Source organism: Zeugodacus cucurbitae, chromosome 5, assembly GCF_028554725.1.
Source record: "Zeugodacus cucurbitae isolate PBARC_wt_2022May chromosome 5, idZeuCucr1.2, whole genome shotgun sequence".
NCBI classification, from domain to species: Eukaryota; Metazoa; Arthropoda; class Insecta; order Diptera; family Tephritidae; genus Zeugodacus; species Zeugodacus cucurbitae.
Genome location: NC_071670.1, coordinates 53,159,154 through 53,178,593, shown reverse-complemented (window position 1 = coordinate 53,178,593; position 19,440 = coordinate 53,159,154). Strand labels below are relative to the sequence as shown.

Below are 19,440 nucleotides of genomic sequence, written 5' to 3'. Positions count from 1 at the left end.
CACTCGACTCGCCAAGCCGGAAAGGAATCGAAATACTCATTACCCTTGCGCAGTCATGCAAACTACAAATTGGCTGAGAAGACGATGGCAATTTTCCTGCTCACAATTTTCGATTTTAGGCTCTAATTTTTCACCTACCATTGAAATATATTTACACACATATATATATACATATGTACATATATTAAATGTTATATGTATATAACAGTATATCCACCATATTAAGGTGGTAGCACGAGTTGCACCGCATGCGTTCTGGTTGGTCGCTCTTTGGTCAGAATCAATTGGTGAGCAGTTATTCGAACACAAAACTTAAATACTTACATACAGGCATTCATACATACTTATAAATACATATGTATATAATAGTTCAGTGTACTTGTCCTTTTGTCCAGGAAGGGTGTTAACCCAACCGCCTGTCAGCCAGCCAGTTCACCTATATTCACAAGCCCATACATTTGTACATATGTATGTCTGTCTGTATATAAATAAGTATGTACATATTTGACTGTGCTCAATGAAGCGTTTAATAGACGTGGAAAACGTTAGTGCGCGTGTGCGACCGTTAGTGCGAAGGCGTTGAAAACTCTATGAGCCAAAAATTGAGTGCGTGTCCTTTGCTTACTCTTCAAAATTAACCTAGAGGAATTAAAGGGATGATGCACACGGTGACCATAAGGTGCACGCACATGACTGCGCCAAATGGTGAACAGGTGCCACGGCAATAGAGGACTTGACCATAAAAAATTACAACAAACATTGGCGACTGGAAGATGTATATAATTTTTGTATTTATTTATTTATTTTTTTTTTGAAAAAGTTATGGTATGATATAGTCGCAATTTATTCATTGTTTTTGGCATATATAATTCGCAAAAGAATTGGTGAACAATTGTTCTTAATTTTTGTTTAATATTTATTTATTTATTCGCTTCGAAAGTAATTAATATATGTGAATATTTGCATATATTTATGCATATGGGATAAAAATGTACAAGAGATCCGTAAGAGTTTATTGAGTGCAATCAAAACTATTAGAATATATAGTTAATTGAAGGCGAGTATACATTTTATTAATGCTCTCTTTCAGTGACCTTTCTAATTTGTTTCTAACTATCAGCATTTTGTTAAGTTGATGGTCGGAATGATTAATACCGCATTGACCTAATACCACTTTAGTCTAAAGCCTATCGGAACTTAAATTGTCGTCCCTCCAAACAAAACATGAATTATTTTATTCTGAATGAGTATAAGTATTATCAAACCTTCATTTAACTTCTTACATTTAGTAAGGGGGTCATCCTAAGTAATGAAAAAAAAACAAGCTTACCTTAAATTGCTTAATTAATATGTCTAGAATACGGCAATAAAGTGATTTTCAGAATTTCGAAGTCCTTTTAAAGATACAGCAGTTAAATCTATCTCCAAATAAATCTATCTTGACCCCTTAAGAGATATCTCTAATGCAATATAATTATATAATATTATAGGGTTATGGAATTCCTTCCGGTTTTCCAACGAATTAACATTTGTTCTTCTTCTAGCTAAATTTTTTCAATCCCTACTTTTATAAATAATATATAATACATCGTACATACATATATATTTGCGAAAAATATAAGAATTTTATGAGTAGAAATGAGAAGAAATTTACTCAATATAAACCGTTTTCAATTTCAAACTTTTATGGAGAAAAGACAATAAAATAATGAATACACACATTTCTCCAAATATCAATGATAAATGTGTTCCTCGAAACACCAACGCAATGTATTCTAATTATTGTTAAAATTTAAAATGTACGCTTTAAACAAACGGAAACTGCACAGGGGAAGTACCCTGATATAAACCCTTAATTAATTTTTGATTATGATTTAATTAATAAGTGTACACAAAAGCAAGTTGTGGCAGTTTCCAACGGCATCCAAAATGCTTAAGCGACTAATTGATTTTGTAATCGCTGTAATCTCTACTACAACAATGTTCGCTTTTTAGGGCGATAAACTGGTATACGTCTTGATTTATTTATAACGTCATCAAAGTGAACTCTAATCAAGACATACAGTTCGATATTTACACTGTTAATTTGTAAACAAATTTCCTAGAAGCATTAGTACAATTCCATTGATCACTCATACACCGCAACTGGTTTTGAATAGTGACGTCTCACAAAGAATATAATTCCTGTATTTAATATGCAAAAATATACTACACTTTTATTTACCAAACTTTGCGAATTTCTCTCGTTGCGCAGAGAGCGCTGAGCAAGAAAAAATATAGAATCAAGTTTTTTTGTCGCTTCAAAATAAACACAGAATACCGCTCATGCACGAGCTGCTGATAATAAAACTACGGTTCAAGTGACAGTAGCGCGATCAGTTGTACGTGAGACAGCGCAGCCAACGGACCGGTTAAAAGCATCAGTGTTGTGTGGAATAAGGAACGATTCTTAACAAAGAATTAACAAAAAACTATTGAAATGCGAAACACAGTATTGCTTTTAGTGTTTGGCGTGATTTTTTGCATTAATCATTGCTTGACGGGTAAAACCGAATGTCCGCGTATTAAATTGAAACGTCAGTGGGGCGGTAAACCGGCTAAGGCGCTCACCTATCAAGTGCGTCCCATACGTTATGTTATCATTCATCATACCGTCTCCAATGAGTGTAGTGAGTTTTTGAAATGTGCATCGATACTGCAGAATACACAAATCTATCATATGAATGATTTGGATTACGATGACATCGGTTATAAGTGAGTGATGCTCTATTGTTGCCGTAGATACGCCCCGCAAATTTTATGGTTTTAATCAATGTGCTGATTATGCGCAATTAATACAAAAACAATGACAACAACAAGTGTTATCAGTAAAATTAACACGTGCCATTTTAATTACTCAATCTTTTCGCTTGCAGCTTTCTCATCGGCAATGATGGTATTGTTTATGAGGGCACTGGTTGGGGTGTACGCGGCGCACACACCTATGGCTATAATATGAACGGCACCGGTATTGCTTTCATCGGCAATTACGCAGGTATGACGTAGTGATTATTCACTTTCAATTAAATTTTTCAATCTTTACTTTATTGGCTATTCCCACAGAGAAACTCCCATCGCGTTCTGCCTTAGCTGCAGCCAAGAAACTTCTCGCTTGTGGTGTTAAGGAAGGTGAATTGGATCGGAATTATATACTTTTAGCTGCCTCACAAGTATCCAGCACTCAGAGTCCTGGTTTGATTTTGTATAACGAAATACAAGAATGGGATCATTGGTCATTAATTCCATGATTATTTTAAATATTTCAAAATAAAAAATCGATATCTTTCAAGATTATAAATAGTAAACTAATATTTTGACTTGATTGCTGAAGACAATTTCTCAGGAAGAAAATCAAAGTAAACATCATCAAAATTGGACTAATACAATTCACAGCTTCCCTAAAAGGAGTTGATTGGCAGAGTTCAGATATAATAATATGAATAATTTTTGTTCTTTAAATAAATTATAAAGTCTTTACCTCGTCTATTGATCAAAATTGTTTTGCTTAATTTAATAGGACAAAGTTATATGGAGACTTGCCTGACAAAGAATCATGTACAAGCAACGAAGTGTGAGCTTTTAACAAACGAAAATCGAAAAACTCATAAAAGGTTTATAATTTTATCGTACTTCAAACTCGTAAAATTTTAAAATTCCCATTAATTTTTTGAACACACCTCATACTTAAACATTTTATGCTATATCTAGGATAGTTTTCTCGGTTATACATAAGTATCATTGAGTCTTGATAATTCATAGATAAATGTATATTAATTTCAATTAGTATATTTAATTATAATTATTTTTGATAGTTCTCGAATCACCCTGAAAACCACATCTTTTATTAAAAAAATACTATATCATAATTTTTGTTTATTCAGATTTCCCATTCCGCTCAAATATATTTTTTACACGTATAAATATTTAAATCTACCTTTATACATATGTTTGTATGTACTACTCACCAAGCGTTGTATACGAAGATGCCATTTTCATTTATTTACTTTTCACACTTAAAGAACTATATGTATTCATTCCAACACACGCGAATACCGAACGCTTATTGAACGGGATTCACATATTTATGTACATAAGCACATATATGTACATACATTCACTGTGCTCGCGACCGAACGAGGCAACCATTTTGTGAACTTCACAACGAACGACACGCACAACTTGCACTTTCTGCTATTGCTTTGATTTTTTAATTGCTTGCTGCACATAACCACCTAAGTTGCTTTGCATTTGATTTATTAAACTTTCTTGCAACTTATACACATTATTTTGCAAGCATTATTTGATTTGCTATACTTTTATTTTTCATTTAACAAATTGATTATTATTCACATTTCACTTCACTTTCGATTAAAACGCAACAGCTCATCGCACCGGCACCGATTCAACTGAATTCTAATTTGACGTTCTTCTTATACTCTCTTCCGCTTACTCTCCAACGCATACACAGAGGAAATTACAAACACATTTCCGCATCCCACACATATTCTTCCGCAGTCCTAGCATTTAGAAGGCAAGGAGACATAAGTGTAGCGCCATCTAACGCAATTGGAAATCAATTTTGGTAATAAACATGAATATTTAAATATTAAAATTTAGTTTGCTGACGTACATGTGAATTTGTAAATTGAAATAGTCTGCTTCAAGTTATTTCTGTAATACTAATATTTAAATATGTTTTATTAATAATATAAATTATTCCATTGCAATATTTACTATTTTAATTTTAATTTATTTCGTGCATCCATTGCTGTCATACAAATTAAAAGCTGCATGAATCATCCTGTACTACACAGTGTACTTCTCCCCTCCACAGATGGTGCTAACTTTTTGTTTTACCCATTCACGAATATCCACAAGGAAACGGAACAGAACAAGACGAATTGTAGAGTTACAGTTGGATGTCTACTGTCGTATCGTGCTGATGCAATCGCGTTTCGGGTGTAAAAAATGTGCATAATTAGTGAAATATTATTGAAAATAATAAAATAAATGTGTTTATAGTGAAATAAATGTGCGAAATATATATAAATGTGTTTATTGCAAAATATGCGTAAAGCAAATTGGCTGCATGTTGGAAAAAGCAAATGTAGCAGCGAGCAAATGTGTATATCAGTGCAATTTGTGCGTGTGTCGTTCGTTTTCGTGTATTTTACGCGTTTCTATCGGAAATTGTAATATTTTATTGCATCAGCAGTTTTAAATTAATGTAATTACCATAAAATGTCGCGTTAATATAATAGTTCGTGGTTTTTCTATATATTTGGCAAATTGATTCATGTTTCAACATGCAAATTCGGTACGCCGTGTGCGGTTCGCGTCTTGTATGCATTCGTTCGTACGTGTGTTATGTTGTTAGTGAGAAAGCTATGTAGCTGTAATTGCATGCGTATGTGCTTGTATGAATAGGAAGAAATATGTATAAAGGTGAGTGTGTTATGTAGCATGCGATTTTTATTATGTTGCGAACAGATTATTAAAGAAATTTTTATGTCATGCACTCAAATATGCATGCAGTCATACGGGCAAACATATTCCACGTTACTTGCAGTATACAGAATGTCATTATTGCGAAGTTAATTGAATTTGAATATTTTTTTTTAATAATTTGTGTATTATATTAATAAATATTTAATTGTTTATGTTTAAAAAATTTAATAATGAAACAATTATGTATATTTTAAGCAAAATTAATAATTTTTTTTAACAAAAAATATTTATTTAAATGTTTAAATTTAAAATTTCAAAAACTGCAGGACGAAATAGTGAAGTGAAGAAATATGTGAAATATATATAATGAAGTATTACAAAATTATTTTAGCCTTAAGGCTTTCCTCAAAGATGGTTGTATGAGTACCAACTGTTTCAATAATTGTAGTAAGCAAATATGATCAAATTATTAGCTATAATATCAGATATCAATTTTAATAATAATTAATGTGCAAGTGTCTTCACACACTCATTATCACGAATAATGTTAGATGTTTTGCATTTGATTTATTAAACTTTTTTGCAACTAATACACATTATTTTGCAAGCATTATTTGATTTTCTATACATTTAATTTTCATTTAACAAATTGATTATTATTCACTGCTGATTCACTTCACTTTCGATTAAAACGCAACAGCTCATCGCACCGGCTCTCTTCCGCTTACTCTCCAACGCATACACAGAGGAAATTACAAGCACATTTCCGCATCTCACACATATTCTTCCGCAGTCCTAGCATTTAGAAGGCTAGGAGACATAAGTATAGCGCCATCTAACGCAATTGGAAATCAATTTTGGTAATAAACATGAATATTTAAAACTTAAAATTTAGTTTGCTGACGTACATGTTAATATGTAAATTCTAATAGTCTTCTTCAAGCCATTTCTTTAATACTAATATTTAAATATGTTTTATTGACAATATAAAGTATATATTATTTCAATTTTAATTTATTTCATGCTCCCATTGCTGCAATACAAATTAAAAGCTGCATGAATCATCCTGTACTACACAATGTACTTCTCCCCTTCATAGATGGTGCTGGCATTTGTTTCTCCCATTCACGAATATCCACAAGGAAACGGAACAGTAAACGCAAAGCGTCAGAAAGAGGAATTGTAGAGTCAAAGTTGGATCTTTGCTGTCGTATCGTGCTGATGCAATCGCGTTTCGGGTGTGAAAAAATGTGTTAAAATAGTGAAATATTAGTGAAAATAATAAAAAAAAATGTGTTTATAGTGAAATAAATGTGGGAAATATATAAAAAATGTGTTATTTCAAAATATGCGTAAAGCAAATAGGCTGCATGTTGAAAAAAGCAAATGCGGCAGCAAGCAAATGTGTATATCAGTGCAATTTGTGCGTGTGTCGTTCGTTTTCGTGTATTTTACGCGTTTCTATCGGGAATTGTAATATTTTATTGCATCAGCAGTTTTAAATTAATGTAAATACCATAAAATGTCGCGTTAATCAAATAGTTCGTGGTTTTTTGCTATATTTGGCAAATTTATTCATGTCTCAACATGCAAATTCGGTACGCCGTGTGCGGTTCGTGTCGTGTATGCATTCGTTCGTACGTGTGTTATGTTGTTAGTGAGAAAGCTATGTAGCTGTATTTGCATGCGTCTACGTGCATGTAGGAATGGGAATAAATATATGTATGTATAAAGGTGGGTGTTTTTATGTATCATGCGATTTTTATTATGTTGTGAACAGATTATTAAAGAAATTTTTATGTCATGCACTCAAATATTCATGCAGGCATACAGGCAAACAATTTAACAACAATTTAATTTGAATATTTTTTAATTATTTGTGTATTATATTAATAAGTATTTAATTGTTATTGTTTTATATTTAAAAAATTTAGGAAAAAAAATTTAGGAAAGAAACAATTATATTTTAAGCAAAATTAATAATATTTTTTAACAAAAAAATTTAAAATTTATAAACTGCAAAACGTACGAATTATTACAAATTGAATATGATAGTAAAAAAATATTTTAAGAAAATTTACCACCAGTTGAAGAAATATGTGAAATATATGAATTATTACAAAATTATTTTAGCCTTAAGGCTTAAGACTTTCCTCGAAGATGGTTGAATGAGTACCAACTGTTTCCGGAATTGAAGTAGACAAATATAATAAAATTATTAACACTAATAATGTATTGTGAGTTCTTTTACAATAAGCAACGACCATTCGTATGAATGTATGTATATTTTTATGTAAATTCATATAAATTCATACATACATATATCATATGGGCAAAACTGTTAGAATACATATTGATATTGGAATGTACATAATTTAGTGCTCAGTTTATGCTCTCTCTAACTCCCTCTCTTTACGCATACCTTTACAAATTTATTTCCTCGTTCAACAAAGGAAATACTAATACATTTCCGATTTCTACAAACGCTGTTCCGCAGCTTCTTAGCTTATTTGTATCATTTCAAATACTAGAAAAAAACGAGGGGCGCCATCTAACGCACTCGGTGCTACAAATATAAAAACTCGACTAATCATATTTTGTTTCCTTTCGTACATTCGGTGGTGTAATTAAAATTGGTAGGGGTTCGTGCATAATTTGTTTTGCAGTGTATTTCTCCCTTTGATAGATGGTTCTTGTAGTGGTGTATTCAAAAATATAATACGCCACGGAAACGGAAAATAAACGTAAAGCGACTGTTAAGATTTGTTAGTATGTTTGCATAAGAGAATTCACTGACCGAATAGTGTAGACTCTGATTTTCTTCGTAACTCGTTTGTAGTCCCGACGCACACTTTTCTAGTAGTGGTGGTGGACTTTACTATTTTTATAGTGGGAAGAATATGTATACTCAAATATAAAAAATAATGTTAAGTCTCTAAAGTGTTCAGAGAAGAGATAATCAAATAATAGCGAGAACAGAAACTTATTTCAAATGGGAGTAGTTGAATTATTAGAGAACTTGATTTTTTTATGTAGTTGTTAAGCACACTAAAACACCTGTAGACATATAATTAGCCTATATTATATATCAACAATAATTTTCGCCACTAAATATGTAAATATATTGAATTACATTTATCTTTGAAAAATGTCCATACTTTTTTATTCATTCAATTTATGCAAATTGATATTCAAAAATATTCTTTGAGGATTCGCAAATAAGCCGCATTACCATAAATGTTTAAGCAAGCCTTTTCTGCACATGAAAACCAAATTAAATTATCCAACTCTAATCTGCACACATATCTAATCAGATCATGAAAACTGTAATAGTATCGCAGCAACAGTAGTTTATTGTCCAGATGTTGCAGCAAGCTAGCTTGACCACTCACTACTCCTGTGACTCTGGTGATTGCGTTGCAATATGTGGGCGAGAAAACTGGTACCATTGATGCTTAAAATTACTTACTTGTATTCCTTTTTTAGGACAGATGTATGTATGTATGTATATCTGTTTATATATATACAAACAACTGTAGCAATATAGCAAAACTATGTAAAAACTTATGTTTCATTAAGTGCAGCACTATGCACTTAAGAGTCCAATGGCTTTGTTGCAATAACAGCAACATTCGGTGAAAGGCACACTTGCTAACCACAAACGGTTTCGACCAGCAAACCGACTGCAATAGCACAAAACCTGCCACCTGTTAAAATCAATTAACTGGAGCAATCTTGTTGATTTTGTGGACGCTGCAGCAAATATTTTATGGATTTGTATATGTATCTATACTAGATAAGGAGCATTAAAAGTGGACTCTGTATGGGTGTAGTTGCTTCACTTTTGTTTAGAGTTGCACACATATATTTTTGAAATCTTTGTTAGAAGTACTACTCATATCGAATTTTATTTTATTTATTTTTTATTATTTTGTTTTCTAAAAAGTCAAACAAAAAATGCTAGTATGTGGCTAAAGCTGATATACATATGGATTTGTAGTTACAGCTATAATGTAGCATGTGGCATGTTGCACTGCATATTTTATCATGTGTGGCCTAACTGTTTGTGGGTTTAAGTTGTTGGTTTTGATTTGCCTCGTGCCATTGACAGTTCTAGTTTAGATATTTAAATGCAATATTTATATATTCTAGGCACTATAGTGTCAGTAAGGCATGCATACTGCGGTTTTAGTGGTTGTCGGTGAAGGTATAAGTATAACTAGAACATCAATCTTAGAAACATGTAATATATGACTATTTGCTAGGGAGGACCATATTTTTTCTTTACTCTCTTTTATACTAAATTACTTAAGAAGTAATCCTGGTTTTCCTCGTTAACCATAAGTCCGTTATATGGGAGCTACCATCGACTAGGGGAATGACAATTAGCTCCACACCAGCCTGACTGCTTTCAACTCTCCTCGGAAATCCAAGTTTCCCAGCGAAAGCGATACCCTTATAATTAGTTTCCCGAGAAACGCTGCATCGTGAAACATTGAACTAACCGTTACTTAAAATCTTTTGGAAGTACTATTTTCTAAGTTGTAATGATACATATATAACACGGCTATATATATTTTGCGTTTTCTGGATTGAATGTGTTTGTGCAATTTTTTACATATCCACAGGGGTCTTATTACGAATATTAATCTATGTATATTACATGATTAGCTAACTTTCTTTTCAGTACACATAAGTATGTATATATAAAAATATTTATACACACTACATATAAATTTTTTTTCATATCCCTCAGCAAGCGGGTTTCTTTTAGCTTTGCTTTGAGCTTGTAATTTGATATATTAGCTGTGGATGCCACAACTGACTAATCTTGTGGAATTCTGAGCATAACATACGAGTACTAACGATGCGAATATAAGATGTGAAACACTCCCGCGATTTTGTAATGTATTTCCCATTCGTTTCACATCTCTTTGCTACGGATAATAACTCTTCTGATTCGATTAAATAATTACCGACGGCGTCATTGAACTATCGCAATATGAAGCTGGGCTCTGAGTATATTTATACTCACATTTTGTGCGTATATATGTAATCAATTATAAATATATAAGAGTATGTATTATATGTGAAGCACCCTCTTTTTTTTTGCGTGTGTAAATATTTTTTTACATTTTCCTAAGTCAGAGAATACTAACAGAACGTAAACCATGGCAGTGATTTTCAATAAGTTTATTTTTGCGTGTTATTCTTTATGTGCTAAGTTGTGTCGCATGTATTGAATTACAAAAAGGCACTTTTTTGTTATATTCTTTTTATCATACATGTTACTTAGTTCACGATTCCATCTTATCGCTGTTACTAACGCGGAAAAGACTATACATGAAGAGCCGTCTCATTGTATTTGTAAATCTGAAAATTTATCTCGAAAGTCTCGTGTCTTCGTGTCAGGAAATCTGGCTCAGAGCCTTTCTTTTGAAAATCAAGGCTTGGGATTCTGGATAATATATTTGGATCCAGACCCAAATTAATTTCAAACGTCTTACAGTGGTCTATTCCTTATTATTAAGTATGAATATCCTCTAATACAGCTATATAATTTTTGTTTTGGACACCAAAATCAAATATTTGGACATTCATGCCATAGTTCTAAAGTATGATCATCTACGTTGAATCACTCGACAAAATCCTGTTTTCAAAGTTAAGAGATAATTTTCTTATACAATTATTCTTCCAAAATTAATCTAGTGTTTCAAACAAACAACTAAAAATATCGATATTAGTAGCCTGAAATCGTTAAACAAAATTTTAAGAAAATGTAAAGAAAATTAAAGTAATTTAAACAAAATTAACCGTAATTGATAGATTTTCGGGAAACTCAAGGATATTCGTAATATTCATAGCTACGAAGAAATGAATTTTGTTTACACATAGTAAATATGCAACTGCATAAATATGAATACTTCAACTAATTCTCGTTCCCATCCTTTCGTTTATTTACGGATTTTCTATTCAAAATAAGAATAATATTGCTTTTTCGGCGTCTTCGTTTTTAAGGTCACAGGTACTTAACTTAATAGGTAATAATTATTCATACATGTATACTTTGTGTATTGCTGCATGCATGAGAGCATAGTGATCATAGTGGTAAAATACATATAGTGCACTCTGTCAGTCGCATGTCCATATGTAAGAAAATCATGGTAATTCTTGCACCCTTTTTAAATGTGTGAGGACTCAAAAGTATGCCGAAAAATATATACCTGTCTTCAAATGCGTGTTATAAAAGCAATGCAACAAGGCACCAGCGATCTTAAATAGAATTCAACCTTTGACTCGTATAGTAGTAAGCTTCACACTACTCTTCAACAAATCAACAACACAATGCGTTTGGTAAGATCACTCTTTGAATATTTGAAAATAAATTTTTACTTACTTAAAATATTTTGCTTTACAGTTCGTTATATTTCCCTGTCTACTGGCGATGGCATGGGCTCAGCCATTGATGAAGCGCAAACTGCTGCATAATAAAATCAAAGAACGCATGTTTGGCGTTAACACCGATTGCGAACCCTGTAGTAGCACATTAAAAGGTGTACACACCGTGCAGCCGATGGTGATGGGACCTATGCCTAATGTCTACAACGCTGCGGCATATAATTCGCCGCCACAATTATATGGACCGTCAATGGCTGCAACAAGCGCTGGTCAAATCTACAATTCTCAAGAGTATTCTTCGGGCCAGACGACTCATTTCATGAATGCTGACAGTGTTAGAACGCATCACTTTCGAAATGATAAACGTCCAGCTCCAGTATTGAATTATGCCAGCCAAGACAACAAGCAAGTTGACGATTCCACTGATACCGCTACGTTCTTTGGTGAGAGCACATCTAAATTATCTTCTGGCCAGATGAATCATCATTTCATGAATGCTAACGATGTAAGAACGCATCATTTTCGAAATGATAAACGTCCAGCTCCAGTTTTGAATTATGCCAGCGAAGACAACACCCAAGTTGATGATCCCAGTGCCACCGCTACGATCTTTGGTGAGAGCACATCTAAATTGTGGCAGCATGTAGAAAATGCACACGCTGCAAGTAGAGCACATAAATTGGCAATAGTGCATGGTGGTAATGTTGATACATTTGGAGCTGTGCCGCCAGTTCCTGTTGCTCCCGTTTGGATCGAAGGCGATCAATACAATGCATATTCACCGTTGGGCTACACTGGTGAGGTTATGGATAATTCCGCTGCGGCTGGAGCTGCAGCTTCGGCTGGTCACTCCTCGGCGTCGGCGTGGAGTCAGCAGAGTGGTAACTATGGACCAAGTAATGGACATGGTGTTGCTTTCGCTCACGCCAGTTCCGCCTCGTGGAGCTCCAACAATTCTGGCTGAGAGATTTTTTTGATAACACGGGTTATGTTTAAAAACATAAATTTGTAGAAGATGATTTTTAAAATAAAAAAATATTAATATTTTGAAAGCAATTGTTTATTACTTTATAGAATTTAGCGCAATCAAATGCATTGTTTGGTGAAATAAACCACAGTAGCAAAAACTGATATGCTAATTCCATATTTAGCATAAAACTAGAACTTATCGTGTTCAATTAGTACATTTAATAGCTCTAAGGGGCTTGTCGATTGTTGAAGAAAATTTTACATACATGTATATACTATATTTGCAGAATTGCTAAGAAAATATATTTTTCTTTTTATTTTCACTACTAAATCATTCTGGTTGACCGTAGGTGCAGTTTGTGTGAGATTGTCAAATAAATATAAACGATTAATCCTTCGTACCTTATTTATTCCCTCGCCTTAAGCAAGTCTGTGGGTTTCGTAGCAATTTGTGTACGACTGATTTGATTTACATAAATTTATAATAACGCTGCTTTAGAAAAACAAATTGAGGGTATATAAGTAAGGCTGTAAATAATTTTACAGGGTTTTTCAATTAAGAGATAGAATGTTTCTTTTACACTAAATATTTACTTTATATTTATCAATTCGTGCATATTTTTATCCTTCGAAGGAAATTGTCTCAAATAAGATTAAATAAATTCTTTTTAATGAGATAAGCCTCACCAGGGCTTCTTTAGTACTAATGGTCTTAATATCTATAATCGTGGATCTGCATCTTTGTTCAATATGTAGTATTTTTTTTAGGTCGAAAGATCAATGTAATATCCAATTATAAACATTTTATGCTTTTTGATATTTTTTCATTTTCTCTACTCAGTAAAAGTCTCTCTGGTGTGTTTTTTCTGATTACTGTTTCAGAAATTTGTAATGCAAGAGGGAAGAAATATCAAGAGATTTTATGTATCATTTTTATGTGACGTCATTTTAGCATTTATCTATCGTACCAAATTTTTCGAAAAAGAAATCTTGTAGAAATATAAAAGTAATATAGAATAATCTTAGCTTTTTTTAAAGAACATTTTCTTTGGAGAAAATCCCATCGATTTTACTTTTACTATACAATGCCTGTGTTACAGTTTCCCTATTGCATACCCCTATCCACTTTGAGTCTTTGTTACTTTGTATATGTAATAACGATTAAAAAACTATAACAACATTTTGTCTAACTTTGTTTTCTTTACTATAATACCATATATCACACTCATTTTTTGCTCACCAGCTGAAGGTGTGACAATTTATTCGCATCGCCTTCGCCTGCCACACTTTTGAGTTTGGCGAGTTGCCTCTAAGTCTAGGCCAAGTCGCCTGTCAACTGCATTTGTTGCGCTTGCTGAGCTGAGTTTTGAATTTATTTATTTTTTTTTGGTGGCGGGCGTCGCCCCTGTTGTTTTACTTAAACGCAATATTTTTCAAATATTTATTGCGTTTTTTTGCGGAAAATTTGCATTTTAATTTTAGCCCTGGTAAACGTGTGCCAATTTGAATTAAATTTGTTGTTTACGCCTTTGCACTGTTGTTGCAAATTGTTGTAATGATAGTGATTTGAATTGTTGATATGCGCAAGCGTACATAATTTTATGAGCTAAGGCGAGTAATTTCTTTGGTATATGTTGTAAATTAAGTTATGAGAGGTTTTAGTTGGATCGGTTGGAAGGAGGAAATAAAAACATTGAAGGGAGGAAGAGATTTTGGAAAAATTGTGTAATCAAGGGCATTGACTAGCGTTGTTAGCCTCGATTCAGGGGTTTTAAAGTATAGCGAACTCGGAAAATTGCGAGAGTGAGTCTTATATTTTTTTAGTAATCTATGGATCCACATAACCAGATTCTCAAAAATTCATATTTTCTTGGATTAGATCGTTGCAGCAACCGTTAAAAGAAATCTACCCTAGCCTTATCAAATTCGCACATTTACTTTTTCTCTCTCAAATGGAAAATAATATAATAGTCGAAGCATGCCTCTAGGCGGAAGGACATTTAGCTAATTTAAACTATGAATTTTTAAATAATATTGTACTTATACCATGAGACATTCCTCTATAGAACACTTAAAACCGTTAAAAATAAACTAACAGAACTCATTGTTAATCCATAACGGTTAATTCTACAAACCTTGTACAATTTCAACAACTTTTTGCTAGAACATATCCACAACTTGATCACGCAACATTGAAATCCTTTCAAACACGAAAGATACTCCGAGCAACATCTGAATATTACTACTTAGAATAACTAGATCAAGAAATAGATCTTTCTCTGAAGGCCCTGGTGTCTGTTTCCTTCTGTAATAGAATTTTGATTGATAGGAAATCGTCTTTGGTTAAGCCGATCCGTTGGAAGTGAAATACATCTTGATCCACTTTAGACATTTGACTAGTGGTATGATCAATGAGTACACTATTGTCCATCCAATTAAAAATATAATTGAAGCTTTTCGAGCAAATGGTTAAATGAAGAACCTGATTCCTGATTCTTTTTTATTTATAATTTATTTACCCAGAGTTCTCAGAGTGTTATCTCATATTTTCAGATAAAAACTCAGTATTGTAAAAATAATCGTGGACAAGTTTGAATCTAATAGCCCCATTGAAGGTGGCTAATTCCCAACGGCTTTCGATAGCGATTAGCTAGCTTTCATGAAGAAAATTATTTTTTTTATAGTTTTCGATCTTGATGATTTTGAAACCTAATTCAAATTTTAAAATTATTCTATTAATTCCACTTACGTTATTTTACTGTTACGTTATGTTCACTAACATATGTAGTTAACCTATGTTAACAGCACTGTTAAGCATGTGCAAATGCGCCATTTTTTTGCCTCTCCCGATCGACAGTGTACTTTCCGCTTGCTTTTGCCGGCATTTAACCAATACATGCGCACAGTATGTTGTCGCCGCTTTATGCTCACAATAGCCGATCACAACTGAGCAACAACGGCGGCATACTAGACTCGCTCAGCTGACAAGTATTGTTTTTACTACTACTCACAAACGCATACAGATGCACAATCAAGCATATGAGCACACAGATACGAAAACAAGTCGACGCGTCGGTGTTTTTACTCCGTCACTTGTGGCAATTGTTTATATTTTCCAATTCCCAACTGACAGTACGATTGCCGCAGCCGAAGTAAACGAAAGCAAGCACAGAGAGTGCCAGTGAGCGATTTGCAGCGCTTCAGTGTTTTGATGTCGTTCGTCTATTCTATACAAAAATACACACATACAAAGATATTTATTTATTAACTGGCAATCGCGGATATGTTGCCACCGGTTTTTCGTTACATTTTAGCCACAAAGCGGTGAATACGACGCGATCGATTTGATTGATCGCCTATGCGAGTGTGTGAGTGGCTGTGTGTGTGCGTGCGCTAGTGTTTGTACTTTTGCGCATTGATTTGATATTTGGGCGCGTAAAGCGTTGGGTGTACGCTGTTTCTACTGTGCGTGCTTGTTCGCTGTTTGTTGGTGTAAACTACCAAATAGGCAACATATGAAACTTTCTACTGATCGTGCACGGCGTACGGTGTGTGCGAATTGAAAATTAGTTTGAAGAAATAATAATAAAAAAAAACAGGTGTACTAAATGAAATTAATAAAATAAGTAATTAATTGTGTACAATTAACTAATTGGTAGGCAAAACATTATTTTTGCTGAAGAAATTTTTTTTATGGTGAATAGTACTAAAATCAACTACCCAATCATTGAAACATATTTAAATTTCGAGTTGTGGAATTTAATGATTTTTTTAATCATAGTGATTGCTCATACATACATACACTCATGTGTTGTCGCGGAGGTGAAAGTGTGCGAATAAACATGTAATTTGTTAGCAAGAATTTCTGAAGAGAAAATATGCAAAAATGATAAAGTTGTGTTGAGAAAGTGAAATATACAAATATCAAATACATTTTTAATTAAAGTGGCGTAAATAAGAAACAAAGTGGTGTTTATCTTAATACATTATTTTCAAAAAAATAAATATTTTTTTTATTAAAAAGCATGAAAAATAGTGAAAACATACACAGTTGAAGTGAAATTATTCAAGCACTTGCTGCTATCTGTTTGATTAAATTTGTAACGGTAAAAGAAAAAGAATCTTAAACCAATAAGATTCAATTTAACAAGCTAGTGTGCGTCCACAGGCGATAAAATTAAGCAGAAACATCCTGTTTGCAGGCGATAATGAGACAAGTTATTTGTTGTGGTGAAGTTTATTAAATTTTCTTAAAAGTACAAGAACAAAAACGATCAACATTCACAGCAGTCTGCGGTTTAGAACGGATTTAGCAGTCATTTTGTGGTATTATTGCATTACACAAAAAGAGGAGGCAAGTAAATTTGAATTACTTTTATGCGTTTTTTTCATCGAAAGCGGTTGCTTTGATGGTAAATGTGAGGTTATGCGGAGACTGATTAACTCGAATGATAAATAACTACAGAGAAATATATTCAGATATTAGTATTGAATGTTCTATTTTGTCTGGAGGAACAGTGTGTTTAGAAAGTCTATAAAAAACATTTTATATTACAAGATTTCGTAGACATCTTCGATATAAAATTGCTTTATTGACGTAATTAAATGCTCTTACGAAAACCTCTTTCAAAATCTCTCCAAAAATTTCATTTATTTCGTATTCGCCACTTGTTCTCCACTGCGAATAGCTTAATTTGGCTTTTCAGGTCAATAAGCAGCGCGAGCAATTGTTGGCAAACAGCAAGAATAATGTGGAAATAAGAAATAAAAAATTACCAAACAATATTGCAACCGCATAAGGAGGAAAAAGTGATAAACGAAAGGTCAAAATAAAAAATTCAAAAATAATAAAACCAAACACTAAAATAAATTTTAGAAACAATAAAACGATAAAAAAATTAAAAAAAAACGATATCAAAACTGAGGGCTTCTTCTGTTTGTTTGTAATTTCTACTACTTACCAGACGTATGTATGTATATTTATATACTCTTACCTCATTATTGCCGTTTTCCTGTCTAAAGCAACAAGTTCTTTGTTTATGTCTTACCACAGCGGTTGTTGTGGTTAATTCAATTTGTTGCAGTCGAAAATTAACGTGGCAGAATTAAATATTCATACATATGGAAGTGCTGAAGGCAGGAGGAAAAGTGTTGGGACGGGGGTTGTAATATAATTCTTCACTAAAGGCAGTGCAGTTCATAGTCGGAATCCTAACTTCTGTTGTCTTAAATGACAAAATAATAGAAGTAAATTAATATTTCTTGATTTAAATCATAAGATTCTTATAAATATCTAAATGCACTCTATGTAGACAGAAATTTGAAGGTGAAACTGACTGCCTTCTTTCATTTCATATTTCCTTTAGCCAATTCAATTTAGTGGTTTATATAGTCGAAAAAATTATTTATATTTTCATATAATATTTATATTAGAATCTTGACATTTATAGGTTATGTTAGGCGATAGGTTGGTCCCTAAAAAGCTCAGTGGTTATTAAATTTTTTTCTTCGCAATGCATAATATTTGCTGGCTTTAAAGTAGATAAAAATCGAATACAAATTTAGATCGCAATGGAATTCCAATATCATAAACCATTACCTTCTTGTTATCACTCTCAGAAACTGGAACTGTTTATAGAAACATTATATGTATTCACTAGCCAAATGAACCAATACTATGGCTAAACTAACTTTACCTCGAATCAAGATAGCACCAGGACAAAAAACATAAATATTCAAGGAATTGAAGATTATAGTTTTTTTATCTCTTCTTCTTCTAACTTTTAATATTCTTTTTATGCTATTTGTGGTAGTTATAATACCAGGAAGCAGAGTAAAGTCATAGTTTGATCTTAAACTAAGGCAAATGGGTTTGATTGATCTCCAAACGATGTATCTTTGTTTTGTAAAATAAATTCTCTTGTATCTCGAAACGGAGATTTACAACCCAAACTAAGTGTCTTAGGCTAAGTGTCGGGATGTTTCAGAGTTTCCTTTTTTTATACTGGGACCCCTTTCGAAAGATTTGCATATATCAGCTCCTTTACATAATATTAAAGCTTCAACACGCGCTCAATGAATTCTCCAGAGATCGTCTCACTTCTTGCGCAAACCCTTCAATGTGATTGAAGCATAGGTCCATCATATAGGCATTCTCATCAGATTAAAAAAAATCAATTTTCTCAAACATTTTGTAATATACCGTTACATCGATACTTGACTTATGTGTTGCACAGCGTTAAAACCCGCTGTTTATAATTAAGCAAAACTGTAAGAGCCCATGTTGTGGAAAATAATTATACACACAATTGTTAATTGGAAATTTCTGTAATGTTTAAGCACTTTTAATTAAATCTAAAACAACTGTGTAAACAACAAAAACAAAAACAAAGCCATTGCAATGGTTATGTGTAATATTAAATCACTTTTTTGACGCCATATTTACAGGCCGCTAATGGAGAAAAGCGAGCTAAGCGAGCATTGACAGCGTCACTGCAGCGGTACAATGAACGCTTTGATAAGCTATGCGACGCGTTATGCGGGCCTATGAGGAGCTACGGGTGCCAGTCAACAATGTTAAAAGTA

The 19,440-nt window shown here is 32.9% G+C and overlaps 3 protein-coding genes across 3 annotated transcripts in view; all 3 read left to right on the top strand.

Moving 5' to 3' along the window:
- Positions 1-2,357: 2,357 nt before the first annotated feature.
- LOC105210542 (peptidoglycan-recognition protein SA) lies at positions 2,358-3,535 on the top strand. Its single transcript, XM_011181564.3, has 3 exons — positions 2,358-2,754; positions 2,916-3,034; positions 3,103-3,535. Exons 1-3 carry the CDS (start codon positions 2,480-2,482, stop codon positions 3,285-3,287), a joined length of 579 nt encoding a protein of 192 aa, XP_011179866.2. The 5' UTR covers positions 2,358-2,479; the 3' UTR covers positions 3,288-3,535.
- Positions 3,536-11,405: 7,870 nt separating this feature from the next.
- LOC105210655 (uncharacterized) lies at positions 11,406-12,938 on the top strand. Its single transcript, XM_011181741.3, has 2 exons — positions 11,406-11,841; positions 11,906-12,938. Exons 1-2 carry the CDS (start codon positions 11,833-11,835, stop codon positions 12,848-12,850), a joined length of 954 nt encoding a protein of 317 aa, XP_011180043.3. The 5' UTR covers positions 11,406-11,832; the 3' UTR covers positions 12,851-12,938.
- Positions 12,939-15,997: 3,059 nt separating this feature from the next.
- Usp54_0 (uncharacterized) overlaps positions 15,998-19,440 on the top strand; it is a 143,122-nt gene continuing 139,679 nt past the window's right edge. The window contains exon 1 of the mRNA XM_054230789.1: positions 15,998-17,181. The gene's annotated coding sequence lies outside the window, so the exon portion shown is untranslated. The remainder of the gene's footprint in view (positions 17,182-19,440) is intronic.

Coding starts and splice junctions, on each gene's coding strand:
- LOC105210542 (XM_011181564.3), top strand. CDS start 2,480: ATGCGAAACACAGTATTGCTTTTAGTGTTTGGCGTGATTTTTTGCATT. Junction 2,755..2,915: donor TACGATGACATCGGTTATAA/GTGAGTGATGCT, acceptor TTTCGCTTGCAG/CTTTCTCATCGGCAATGATG. Junction 3,035..3,102: donor TTTCATCGGCAATTACGCAG/GTATGACGTAGT, acceptor CTATTCCCACAG/AGAAACTCCCATCGCGTTCT.